At 39.4% G+C, this 14,586-nt stretch overlaps 1 protein-coding gene across 1 annotated transcript; it reads right to left on the bottom strand.

Moving 5' to 3' along the window:
- Nucleotides 1-320: 320 nt before the first annotated feature.
- Nucleotides 321-14,238, bottom strand: LOC5575333. The gene is made up of 2 exons (XM_021849737.1): nucleotides 11,897-14,238; nucleotides 321-1,428 (listed from the first exon to the last, which is right to left on the bottom strand). The coding sequence occupies exons 1-2, from the start codon at nucleotides 14,060-14,062 to the stop codon at nucleotides 901-903; spliced, it is 2,694 nt and encodes an 897-aa protein (XP_021705429.1). The 5' UTR covers nucleotides 14,063-14,238; the 3' UTR covers nucleotides 321-900.
- Nucleotides 14,239-14,586: the final 348 nt, after the last annotated feature.

Here is a 14,586-nt window from a genome sequence, read left to right as displayed (position 1 = left end):
TAAGCTGAGAAGCAGTTCTGTCCCAGTGAAGACGTAATATCAAGAAGAAGAAGTTTTATAAGGTTTGTGATGGTTTCAGTGGTTCACGACATTAACAAATAATGGTTAAAGAAAATTAAACCCGAATTTAATACTATACCATTTAATTCCCGTACAATTTGTGTCCTTTGACAGATACGCGTATTTTGACCACAGCTGTAGGCCGCCTTCAGTGTCGTGTACTAGACTCGATTTTAAAATAATGGCTTATAAACAATGGAGTCTCAGTTTTACAGTGGTCATCCTCTATTAAACTTCTTTGTCATGATTGAACTATAGTATTTTATTAAACATTTTCTTTAAACAAAATTTCACATTATATTCTCTTATAAATAAAGTTAACTGAATTTAATCTTATTTACATATATACAGTCCCTTGTTGTACACTGCAAAGTATATTTTAATCTAACAGCATTTTAATTGCACATCAAACACGTCGTGATTTCAATAATTACATTCAAATTGTTGTGGTACATTAATAAAATTAAGTTCTTTTTGTAGATTTTTTCGATCCACGTCTTTTAGGCAGCATCCAATTATTACGTAACGCTAAAATTGGAAATTTTTTGACCCCTCCCCGCTCCGTAACGCTTTTTATATGAAAATTTTTAAATTCTTGTATGAGGCGTAACGCTTAAGCTTACTCCCCCCTCCCCCTAGTGCGTTACGTAATTTGTGGAGTCGCCTTAACACATTCACTCGAATGCTATTTACGCAGTATTCGTGGCACGAGTGGTATGCAACAAAACTGCTGTGATGTTATTATTTTTTTGCTGTGTAGTGTATATGAAAAATCCTTGCAAAGAATAAACGAATGGTATACGCATGTTCATCGACCTCTGCTTCAAATGTCTCATCGCATCATACAGGCGGTAAATATTGTCTTGACGATCCAAGGTCGACTGGTTGCTGTACAAAGCTCGGCGAAAGCTGCTCTCGGATCCAAGGTGACAGCTGAGGAATCGCAACCAGTGTTTCGGGAATACCGTTCGCGTCACATCGTTCATTATTCTTTGCTGCGATACCGATAATCTTCCAGTTTTGGTCCTTCTGATCGAGACATATTATCGTTGCACCTCGCCACCTGTTGCAGCTTTGCTTTGACTGGTTCCTTGCAGTAGACAGAGTATGCAAATAACTATCTGATGATTGAAGGATAGATATTGGTTGCTTATTCGGGGTAACAGACGTGCTCCTTATATTCTCGAAGTTATCGTTATTCCATCCAACAATAAGGCAGGTCTGGTCATTAAAAGTCTCGTTTATGTCGAAAGTGCATGCTAAGTGGTTTATTTCACTTCGTTCTTTGAGAAACAGTAAGGCAATATTAGCTACGTTGGATGCTGGGTTGAAATCCGGATGAACTACTTTCTTGGCTGTCTGGAATACCTGAAAATGTAAACATTTGTCAAACAAGTTTTGGTATAATAAGTATGTAATTGATATTGACGTTTTAAAGGACTTTCGAAAGAAATCCTTGGACGAGTTTTACCAAAAGCTTCAGAAAAATAATGTTTGTATCCCAAGAAGATATCTATTATTACTCCAAAAACTCTTCAATCAGAAAGCCAGATAACTTCTTAACCCCTTTACCGGCAGCTTTTTTACCGCTAAAATATATTCAAATCACGACAACTACTTCGTTTCTCGCTATTTTTGCACCATTTTTTCACAAGATCTCGAAAATCTCTTCTAGTTTAAGAATCCGTGTCGACATTAATCATTGGCGATGTGACTTTGAAAATATCTCGATGTTCCTTGGGAGACCGACATTCTCCATAAAAATTGTCCTTGGCGGCCATTTTGCTTTCGGTCAATTTATCAAAAAAAAAAAAAAAAAATAAATGTGTACTATACACTGTAGGTAATAAGGAGCTACTCTGAAAAAATCATACAAATCGGTTCAGTATTATTGGAGAAATCTGAAAATTACGATATGAGTTTTTATGTTTATGAGGAGTTTCCATTCATGCATAGCTCCAAAAATTACGTTATGCTCTTATGGGTTATGGGTGTGGAAGAAGAGTACAAAATGTTCAAATTATTCATATGTTTTAACAACGGTATCTGTGATCAGCGGCGTATAGCCACGAAGCGAGTTAATGTAATGTTATGAATAACAAAATAGTTCTCACCATTTTAGGCATTTGGTGACAGGTTCCGACATAGCTTCAGATTGCCACATATGGAAACTCTTGTGCTGTTGTCGTGTGACGGCTTGAATTTTATGATTTTTCACACATCCACTCATATCTCTTCTCTTCCTCCTGGTATTAAGTTCCCATCGGGACAGAGTCTGTTTCTCAATGACCTGCCGCATTGATGACCTGATGACCACATCTCGATATCGAAGAGACCATCGAGATAGGGGGATATCGAGACAAAGAACATTAATTTAACGAACACTAGATTGAAAATCACTCCGTTACTAGGAAAATACCGTTTTGTCTCAAATTCCGAACAGACTCATATTCCGAACACTCGGTTTTTGTATGACGATTTGGTTGAAATGTTTCGCTGAAATATGTCACCAAATAACAAGGAAATGGCAGTCAATTGCAATTCAATTTTAACGTCTCCAATTTAATTTATTCCACGGGAGTAGTGATGATTCTCAAGTTTGAGACCAGTAGAACAAGCTCAGATATATTTATTTGCGAAATTATTCATTTGAATGTGATTTATTCGAGCTGTTCGGAATTTGAATCAAGGTGTTCGGAATATGAGACAGAATGAACACAGGTTCGGCATTTGAATCAAAATGTTGTTCCATACTTTCACGTAAAAACAATACTAAAACTAATTAAATCAACATTTTTATTGGTACACCTAACAGCTAACAGTTAGACTTTGCGAAGAAATTAAAATTTACACAAATATTAGCCAATTTATGCCGATCAGATGTATTTGAAGTCACTGTTGGCCTTAAGTGTTCGGAATATGAGTCAAAACGGTAATACACAAACAAACTTCATTTCGAGTTTCCAAATTGTTCTGCATCGCTTAAATCTGGTGTAGTAACCTTTGATAATGTTCATATAGACATATAGAGAGAATATTGGGAACAAAATCAACAGGATTACATCGAGATATGGAGATATCGAGATAAGGAGGATATCGAGATATGGAGAGAGAACTCGTATGCAGAATGAAGGGACCGAAGCGTGCTCTATTAGAAAGGAATAGCCTTCTTCTTTCTGATAGTGGGGTTAGATTGCTTGAGGGTATTGTTTACGAAATCAGTCACGCCTTCTTGTAGTGTTGGGACAAATACATTCTGTCAATCAGATTAGTTTACAATGAGATTTTGATGTTTTGATAAGGTTTATTGCCCTTTTCTTATAATTTCTATTCAGATACAAACTACAAACAAATTTGGAACGAAATCCGGAATCATCACTGAATCCAAACATAAATATTTAACATCGGCTGTGGCTGCTTGGGCACGTCAGGAGTTAATCATCAATATTAACCTCCTTTTCCCGAGCAGCCTAGATAGCCGCGTAGTGTCGGTAGCGGTTGTTTCAACTGGCTAAGAATTAACACTACGGATTGCCTGTTCCGGTGGTAAAAGTCCACCTCACAGGTGACCCCTAATTTATGGTGTGATGCGTACCGTGCCTAAGAATGAATGGTTAGGGGGGTCTAAATAAAACCTAACCGCAAACGGAGCCTGTGGGGTACCAGGGCGCCCTCCACAGTATTGAGTCCTTCCTGTGCTACCCGGAGCAATGGTGCAGGTGACCTTGTGTTTCTCCGAGATAATCGGCTACCCTTCTTCAGTCTCTATCTTGAGGCTTAATAAGGGTGGGATTATGAATATGTTGACATTTAATTTAAATTATCACCTATATGGATTCGCATTATGCGTTTTACACAGTGTATTCTGTGCTCTTTCGCCTTTGGCGACTTTAAATAGATACCGATCTGGTTTTTTTCGTTGCTGGTCTTTTTCGTGCTGAGATTGCAAAAAGCTTAATCCTGCCTAGTTTGGGTAGTGGCTACGGTTAGGTTAGCTCAGATCAATCTTCAGCATAAAAGAACAGCAACGATCAATCTTTGCAGACTCATGCAAAATGGTGCAGCCCAAGTGGCGCTAGTTCAAGAACCCTACTTTCGTAGAGGGAACTTCTATCTAGGTAACCTTGTGGACCCAGTTTTTGCTACTTTTAGCAAGCTTGAAATGGCAAACTCGCGCTCCATGCCCCGCGCATGCGTGCTCGTTAATAAAGCAATCGTTGCTACACTCATTTCTGAGTTAACTACCAGAGATGTATGTGCTGTCACAATCGATGTTTCTGTTGGTGACCTCAACAGGAAATACGTCTATTGTTCGGTATATTTACCACATGATGAACCATCCCCAACGGATGACTTCAAACGAGTTGTCGTACACTGCGTAACAAAAGGCCTTCCGCTGATTGTGGGCAGTGATGCCAATGCTCATCACATCATCTGGGGCAGCTCGGATATCAATTTGAGAGGCTCCAGTCTGATGGAATACTTAAGTAGTACAGACCTTGGATTACTTAACATAGGCAATCGCCCAACCTTCATGGTTTCTAATAGAGAAGAAGTGTTAGACATAACGCTCTGCTCGAATAGAATCAGTCACGAGTTGACGAATTGGCATGTATCAGATGAGGAATCATTATCTGATCATCGCTACATCTTCTTTGAACATTCAAATGTAACTGCGCAGACTTTGCGTTTTAGGAATCCCCGGTCAACAAACTGGGAACTCTACATTGAATTGGTTGCGACCAAATTTCATGGATATTCTCCGTCCATTGAAAATCCAAGTGATCTGGATGATGCCGTTGATACTACAACATCCTACATTATGGAAGCTTTTGAAGAAGCATGTCCTCTGCGGTCTGTAAAGACTACAAGAGGGACCCCATGGTGGAATTCCGATCTGACTAGACTCAGGAAACAATGTAGAAGGAGTTGGAACAGACGCCGTTCAGCTGGATCAGAGTCGTTCAAGTCAGCTCGCAAGGCTTACAAGAAGGCTCTTCGTTCTGCTGAACGATCCGGCTGGAAAAACCTTTGTACAAATGTTTCCAGTTTGAGTGAAGTCAGTCGGTTGAACAAAATTCTTGCAAAATCTAAGGATTTCCAAGTGAACGAAATTCGCTTACCTAATGGTGACTTTACTTCTTCCGATGAAGAAGTTTTAGAATGTTTATTCAATACACACTTCCCCGGATGTGTGGACATAGCATCTACGGATGAATCAAATGTCTTTTCATGTAGTTACGAGTCTCTGGCCTCGGCTCGCAGTATCGTAACTACTGAATCGATTCAATGGGCACTTAATAGTTTTTGCTCCTTTCAAATCTCCAGGAGCGGATGGGATTTATCCTGTTCTGCTCCAAAAGGGATTTGAGTTTATCAAACATGTTTTGAAAAAGCTACTTGTAAGCAGTTTTGCTACCGGGTACATTCCCAAATCCTGGCGTGATATTACTGTAAAGTTTATCCCAAAAGGAGGACGTGCGTCGTATGAGGAAGCGAAGAGTTTTAGACCAATCAGTCTGACCTCTTTTCTTCTGAAATGTCTGGAACGGATTATCGATCATCACATCCGTGATGTTTATTTGGCAAACATGCCTCTTCATGTGAATCAACATGCTTACCAATCTGGAAAGTCCACTGTGACTCTTTTACACAAAGTTGTATACGATATCGAGAAAGCATTCGCTCAGAAGCAATCGTGCTTGGGTGTTTTCTTGGATATTGAGGGTGCCTTTGATAACGTGTCTTTCGATGCCATATTGGAAGCCGCACGAAACCATGGGCTACCTACAATGATTACCAATTGGATTCATCAAATGCTCAAAAACCGACATCTCTTCTCGACATTGCGTCAATCAGCGATTCGAAAATTGAGTGTTTGCGGATGCCCCCAAGGGGGAGTCTTGTCACCACTTTTGTGGAATCTCGTAGCAGATACGCTATTGAGGCAACTCAATAATTGCGGTTTTCCAACTTATGGATTTGCCGACGACTATCTAGCTCTGATAGTTGGTATGTGCATAAGCACCCTATTCGACCTGATGCAAAGTGCTCTTCAGGTAGTCGAGAGTTGGTGTCGCCAATATGGCCTTTCGGTTAACCCGAATAAAACATCTATTGTTCTTTTTACGGAAAGACGAAACCGCGATGGAATTCGACCTTTACGTCTTTTTGGCACTGAGATTAATGTGACTGATCAAGTAAAGTATGTCGGAGTCATTCTAGATTCCAAACTTTCATGGACACCTCACATTGATTTCAGAGTCAAAAAAGCTTGCATGGCCTTCGGTCAATGCCGGCGAACCTTTGGTAAAACTTGGGGCCTCAAACCCAAATATATCAAATGGATTTACACAACAGTTGTTCGACCAATATTGGCATATGGATGTCTTGTGTGGTGGCAAAAGGGCGAAGTGAGAACAATCCAATCAAAATTGGGCCATCTCCAAAGGATGTGCTTGATGGCGATGTCTGGTGCGTTCTCTACAACTCCCACAGCAGCGCTCGAGGCCCTTTTCGACGTTGCGCCACTACACATATATCTTAAACAAGAAGCACTTTCTTGCTCTTACCGTTTATGGGTACTGGATCTACTGGAGAAAAATCCAGTGAATCGTAGATCTACACACACTTCGTTGTTTCCACTTTTGGTGAATTGGGACAAAATTGTCCTTGCTCCAAGTGATCTCACAATTGCTTGTAACTTTCCTTACAGGACATTTACCACACAATTCCCTTCACGGGAAGAGTGGACGTCTGGCTATTTGGAAAGAAGTATATCAAACAATATAGTATGTTACACTGATGGCTCCCTTCTTGAAGGTAGAGCTGGTGCAGGAGTATATTCTCGTGAGCTAAGGCTGAATCAGTTTTACTCACTTGGTAGAAACTGCACCGTTTTTCAGGCGGAAATATTTGCTCTTATGTGTGGAGTGCAATCAGCACTTCAACAGCGCGTAATGGGTAAAGTCATATACTTCTGTTCAGATAGTCAGGCTGCTATAAAAGCTCTCGCTTCGGCCAACTCAAGGTCGAAGCTTGTTATCGCATGTCGAACTCAAATTGAGGAACTGAATTCAGTCAACTCTGTAACTCTTGTATGGGTACCTGGCCATTCTTCCATCGCTGGAAATGAATTGGCTGATGAGCTAGCTCGCGATGGAGCATCGCATGACTTCATTGGCCCTGAGCCGGCTATTCCAATTTCGAAGTGCTGGGTGAAGCTTCAGATAAACTCTTGGGCGGCAACTCAGCACAAGCAATATTGGATTAGTTTGGAGTCGTGTCGTCAAACAAAATTGTATATTACTGAGCCATCTCCAAAGGTGGCGAAGTATTTAACAAATCTGTCAAAGCAGAATTGCAGTCTCTTGGTCAGAGCGTTGACAGGCCACTGCCGACTCAACTATCACATGGCAAATATTCAGCGTGCTGACTCATTTGTGTGTGATAGTTGTGACTCCGATTATGGAACTTCGTATCACCTGATATGTAACTGTCCAGTTTTTGCGCAAATGCGATTCCAATTACTTGGTAAACACTTATTAAGTGAAACTGAATACAGAAGCCTGAATCTTCAGGACATCCTGTTATTCTTAACCCGCTGTGGTAATGAGCTATAGGCTCTCTTTACGCTCACGCGTTTTGCAGTGCCCTTTTTAGGGCGCTGTTCGAACCCATTGTGGTATGGAGCTACATGCTCTCATTTCGCTTATGCGATCTTCCCTCTTCAAGGGACCCACTCCTATTTCCTCCCATCTTTCCCTTCCCTTTCCTCTCCCATCGGGTAGATGATGAAATAGGCTCAAATATGGCGATGGCACAAATCTCCCAACTGGTGGGGAACGTGCCTTTGGAGCCGGCCTTCTGATACCTGATACCTGATAGGTTTATTGCCCTTTTCTTATAATTTCTATTCAGATACAAACTACAAACAAATTTGGAACGAAATCCGGAATCATCACTGAATCCAAACATAAATATTTAACATCGACGAGAACAGCTTACGAGGGCAACTTACAATACTGATACGAGCCACTATAGATGGGGAGCACGAAGACGATATCACTCTGGAAACCGGGTTCAACAGCTGTAGACAATTTTCCATAGATCTATAGTCGATTTGTTTACTTCGCGGATGATATGGTCATTATCGGTTGAACAATAGACCATTTCCGTGAAATTTTTTTAATGGCTTGTATGCTTTCTGTCAATTTACTTAACAAACTTTCCCAAGGAACCCATATATTTTGAAGCCCCTAACTATTGAAAAACAATGAAAAACTGCCGGCACGACTGTACGCCCCACGGTCCCATACAATTTATTTCTCTCCGATATTTATCCGACCCCTTTTTCTCCTATGATTTTTTCTCCACGTTGTGGTGAATATTTGATCAGCTGATTCGAGTCAATCATGACAGATACCTTTATTTATGTTTTCATCCGCCACTTCCACCGTGGCTGAAATCAACAAACCCATTCCGGAAACCTTCTCGGTGCTTCTGCTGGTCGTCAATTTTTTTTACTTTGGTTCCTCCACCGGAATTTGTAAGGTTATTTTGTGCGCTCGAGCACTTTCCATCGAGAGAAGAGATCCAGCACGATGAAATCCTTCATGACAACGGTGGGTATCCTTTTCATCTCCATCGCCTGTGGCTGCTGTGGTGCTCCGCTTATTCATGCTCGGTTTTGTGGTTGGCTGAGGTTGCGAAGATTTTGCTGAAATCCGGAAGAAGAGGTCCTGTTTGGATTCCTGCAGCTTCCATTGGAATCTAGTAATTCAAACAGTATGCTGTCGCATGGTGATATCTTCATCCCCAGATTGCCGCCGGGCACAGGGCCGAAGGGGAGCAGAACCCTTCTCGAGAACTTTCGCGGAACACGGCAGAGGCTTCCGGCGGGAATATGAAGGGGATATATGTTGTGGTCGAGGATTTTTCGGGGAGACCTATGATAGTGGTAAAACGGGGAAGAATGTATGGTCTTATGGTTCCGGAACATAAGCGAACATGACGACTTAAGCAACAGAATTGCTGGCCGTTGTGAATCTCAAATTTCTCCATTTTGTCGTGTCGTTTCGTGTGCTTGATTTGACATTGACATTTCGTCATATCTACAAACACTCAACGCAGGGGTATGATTGAAAGTTGTGGAAAAATCTCCACTTTGTTTACCCACAGGGTTGAAACAACTGTGCCGCACTACCCAAAATGTGGTGAATTCTCAATTTTTCAAAAATTTATTATAAAATCAGGAGTGCATATAAATTAGATCTGAAACACCAAATGGTTAAGTTGGGCATATACATGTATGTTGATGTACATTGTATTCATTGGAATAGCTTATAATATGGAAAATTTTCACTTATTTGCACATCGTCTAAAACCACATTTTATGAATCGGCAAAAAACCTGTCCACAAATATGAATCAATATGACCACGATTGATGAATCAGCTGATTATTTTCATTTATTTTACAATATATTTTGAATTTGTTTATCGCATATCGGTCTATTTTGCTCGAAGTAGGAGGGAGCATGGAGAAGAAAGCAATGAATACTAGCTGGATAGGTACCGTAAGGGAACGGCGAGAGAAATTGGATTAGATGTTGAAGCGGGCCTACCATTTGAAACAGTATTACTTGAAACGTCCTTCCTTGTGGATAACGTCCCCTATGGGAACGGCTTGGTGTGTTTTGAGAATGACACTTCCAAGACAGCTTTTTTTCATTTTCTTGCATAATATTGTGTGAAATTCAACGTTTATTTTTGATAACAGTAAATCTTATTTAGTATTTTTTTTATTGAAGAAGCGCCTACAAATGTCTATAGTAAGCATCCAAATATTCTCTTTTACCACCATCCAGCTGTCGCAAGGATGTGGTTGAACTGCTGAAAAAGCGGAGGTAATTTTTAAATGTTTGTAGATATTCGATAAATGTGACAGGAAGGAGGAAATCACACAACATGGGAACATGGGATTTCCTTCCATAAGCGTTTTTAAATGACTACATCAAAAACCATTCTCAACATTTCGCCCAAATTAGCATCTAGAGTTATGAATAATGTTTCTCAATGTTTTACTCAACAACTGTTATTGAAATGCTGATAGAAATACCTTGAAGAAATCACTCATTGATTATTAAATATTTTTCATGGATTAACTAATAAATAATCACAAGATAATTTCAAAACATTTTCAGGCCCATAAAATAATGCGAAAACCGCCATATCATGTTTTATGGTAGTTTTTATAAGGAAAATGTAATCGAAACATAAATGTTTTTCATTATATGTAATGTTTAATCCGTTTAGACTATGTTTTTTGTTTTGGACATAACACGGTGGATGAAATCGTCAGATTGATGAGTTTCTTCGCAGATAATGCTTTTTTTTAGTTCATTTGTGCAATTTGTTTTGTTCCGTACACTTGTACAAAGTTAGCCGAATCAATCCGTAGCAGCTACCAAATAAACATTTGTTATCATAATTTATGTTGCATATACGTGGAAGTTTGCACACGTAAGCCTCGCATAACGTAAAAGGTGATTTCGTTATACCTTTTCGTAGTACCTTTTCGTTATCTGGGCACCACCATTTCCATTTTGATTCATTTCCCTATTGTCTTAACTCAGTACTTAATAATCATTGGAAAATTGGAGTGTATTCTGTGCTTTCTGTCTTTGGCACCTCTCAAGTGATGCGAATCTAGTTCAATCAACAATTGCATATTCATGCAAGCGGTGCTAGTTCTGGAGCCTTATCTCGTAAGAGAAAATTTACCTACAGAAGCATGTTACAATGAAGCAACAATAACTGATGTATGAGTGAATCTTACCAAAACTAAGTTTACAGGGTGATTACTATTTCCTATCAGTAAAATAAGTAATAATAGAAAAAAGATGGTTGTATGAATTTTAATTACCAATGCATATCCAGTTTTGGACGTCTACAACATTTGTCTTCACTATACATAGATAACATATTTATTGTTTTAACTTAATTTCCAACCACATGCGTTGTTTCAGTAGGATTACAGTTAAGACGCACGTTATTCAGAAGCATATATTTTAACCAAAAAAGACATATTTTTTTCGCTAAAATTTTCCATAATCAGTCTTATGCTATTCCCTAGTAAGGCTTAAAGATTGTGGTTACATGCTATTTCAATCAGGTAAAACACATATATGTGGAGAACCAGATATGATGCCTTTAAAACAACACATGTGACTAAAAACTAAGGTAAATGAAAAAAAAAAAGATTTAATCTTTATTTTGTCTAAACAAACGTCATAGATGTACAAAACAGGATGTACACTAGAAATTAAAATTCATACATACATCTACGATCATTTACTTTACTGACAGGAATAAGTAATCACCCTGTATGTGGCTCAATTGAAGTAATGAGCAATTCTGATGCAGTTGGAAATTGAGTTCATACTAGAATTTTTCGAGACATAGATGCATTAAACACTGTCAGCTCTAAAGCTAACTTAATATTCTTCTTTTTACACCTTATTTTCAAAACTTACATCATTGCCGATGTAACTTACTTCATTGCTGATCCGGGAAGAATTACCATGAAGAAAAAGTTGAACGGTCGTCAACTAAGTTGAACCTTAGTTGAAACGAATCGAATAAAAGTTCGTAATTCAAACAGACAAGCTTTTGTCAATCTTGATATTTCGTTGGATTACTAGATCATTAGCTTTTTATTTCCTTTTTATCATCTGGAGCCAAAAAAGGTTTGTTTAATTTGAAATGCTTTATTTATCATCAATATCAGTTAACGCAACTTTTAGTGAATACCCCTAATTTTTTACAATTACTCACCTTATCACCAACTGCTGACTTCAAATCGTGATTTCCTATTCCTACTAACAAACTGTCTCTTGGCTCAGCAAGGATACAATCTGCAGTGACTAGAACTACATCAGCTCGGACGAATGCGCCAGCACATAGATACTTGTAACGTCCCTCTTGATGATACTGCCGCTTCCTCCAAACCGTGGTCAACCAAGGGATTTCATCTGGTCGAATTCGGTCAGTGTGTCGATCAATATCGAGAAAACATTTTCCCGCGTTCTTTATGCCAGTTTCCACCATGTTGTTCATATCCTGAATCCAGTGCAACCATTTCTGTTCTTCTAGGGTTTGTTGAATTGGATTATTACAGCAAATGGTACCGATTGTACATTCATTATGATTGGATTCAAAACGTAGATCAATGAGGTGGTTCATCATTTCTGAAGGGGAATCTGCACATTGTACCAATGGAACGCATGCTCCATCGCATACGATTTCAGCCGGTATGAGTGGGTTAATTAGCGAAGGATTCAATAATGGGTTTGGAGTCAATCCACAGCACACTAAATTTCTGGGGCAATCGCCGTATATTCTTAAATCGAATGAGTTTTTACCAGCTGTGTCGCATTCAGCATATGGCACACATTTTCCATTACAAGTATTTGAATACTCTAATTCATTGTCTACAATTAATTGTGATGTATCTTTTACTTTGCAACAAATCAAATTATCTCTGCAGATATTGGGTGATCTTCTTCTTAAATTTATCAATCCAAATCCAAAAGGATTAGTCGATACATCAGAAAGACATTGGTCGACAGGAACGCATTTACCATCGCATATTTCCTGCTCCGCGATTTCTGGCAATGCAGGAAAATCTTCGCAGCATATTAAATCACCGGTACAATAATTATGACTACGAGGCATTATGATACCTTCGCCGTTGGTATTGAATGTCCCATTTTGACATTGGTTGAAAGGCACGCATGTTCCTCTACACTCAGTTTGTGGTAGATTCGAGTTCTCTTGCCGGCTAGGTTTTATTTTTTTGCAACAAATTTGCTGTGAAGGACATTGTCTTTCGTGGGCTCTCAAATCTAATAAATCTTTTGCATGCTCGTTGTCGTTGATGTCATCCAAACACTGGTGAGGATGGACACAACTGCACGGAGGCGGATCGAGTTTTGGTATGGTAGAACAGCAGATCATATTATCCAAGCATGGATTATCGAGCATTCTTGAATCATACTCTAAATTTCTTTCGTTATTTAGACACTGGGATTCAGGAACGCATGTACCATCACATGAAGATTGCGATGGCTTCGGTTGTAGTTGATCGCAACACACGAAATCTTCTCTATCACAACCATTGTCACCATTTCTCAAATCTATTTTATCTTTTCCAATAATCTCAGCACTGATTTTCGAACACTCAGCAGCAGGCATACATACTCCTTGGCAATCAGATTTCGAAATTGTTTCTTCACTACAACAGATAAGATCCCCAGGGCAAGGCTCGTATTGTGATCTCAAATCAATCATGCCATAACTTGCGCTATTCGTCGTTGCATTCAAACATTGGTAGGATGGAACGCATCGGCCATTGCAAAGTTTTGTCGGCTCAAGTTGAGGAATTGTAATTTCTGGCTCCAAACAGCAAACCAAATCATGACCATTGCAATTTCCGTCAGTGATCCTTAGATCAACTCCATTGTTTTCAGCGGAATTCAAGCTTTTTTTGTAACACTCATTATAAGGAATACATTTTCCCAAGCAATTTTGAGTTGGCGAATCATCTCGTATGGTTTCAATTTGTCTGACTTTACCGCAACAAATTTTATCGTCCGGGCAATATGATTTATCACTTTCATGTTTCTCATTATCTCCGCTATCAAAAACATCATCCAAGCATTGGTAAAGCTCAACGCACGTTTTAGCACACGCTGCAATTGGGATCTCAGTAACAACATCACGGCAACACACGAAATCCATGGGACAGTGATTCTCACGAAATCGTAAATCGATCAATCCATCGCCGTTGGTTATGATTGTACCGTTTTCACATAAATAGTAGGGTACACAAACTCCTCCAGGACATGAAGTGTAGTCTTGTGGTGATCCTCGTGATTCCAACGAGAGCAACAGTAAAGAGCACGTTAGTAGAACAAAATGCACCGATTGTGGAGTAAGCATCTTCACACGAATATCGCCAACAGTAAACAGGCTTTCATAAACTTCTCCGCAGATCAGTTGAAGCTTTGCCAGCCGAGGGCCTACCAAGCCCCACTCTCTTTCAATTTGGTGGCTAATTCAAGTACCAACAGCACGCACATCGTTTCACGGATGATTGGAGAGACTCTTTCATGTCGTTGAGAAGTTTAGGACGTCTTATTTGATCCACAAAAAGGCATGCTGTCATCATGAAGACTTACACTCAATGCAAACGAGTTTTATGGAGGACAGTCAAAATTTGCGATGGCAGTCATCATGATCTTTGGCATTTGACTGGCAATTATGTTTTCACAGGGTTGATATTTTGGGGCGAATTAGATTTCATATGGGTGGAGCTTGAGGTGTGTTAATGTTTGCATAAATGCTTGGAATTCATTCTTGGCCTAGTATGACAAAAGTTCGAATCAGCGGGCAAAATATCGAGCCATATAATAATCTGAAAATTGCCTGAAACCCACATATTATCTTAAAATTTAGCGAAATTC

This window comes from Aedes aegypti, chromosome 3 (assembly GCF_002204515.2).
Source record: "Aedes aegypti strain LVP_AGWG chromosome 3, AaegL5.0 Primary Assembly, whole genome shotgun sequence".
Classification (NCBI taxonomy): Eukaryota; Metazoa; Arthropoda; class Insecta; order Diptera; family Culicidae; genus Aedes; species Aedes aegypti.
The sequence above is the reverse complement of the archived record's forward strand: the minus strand, read 5'-3'. Positions and strand labels throughout refer to the sequence as shown.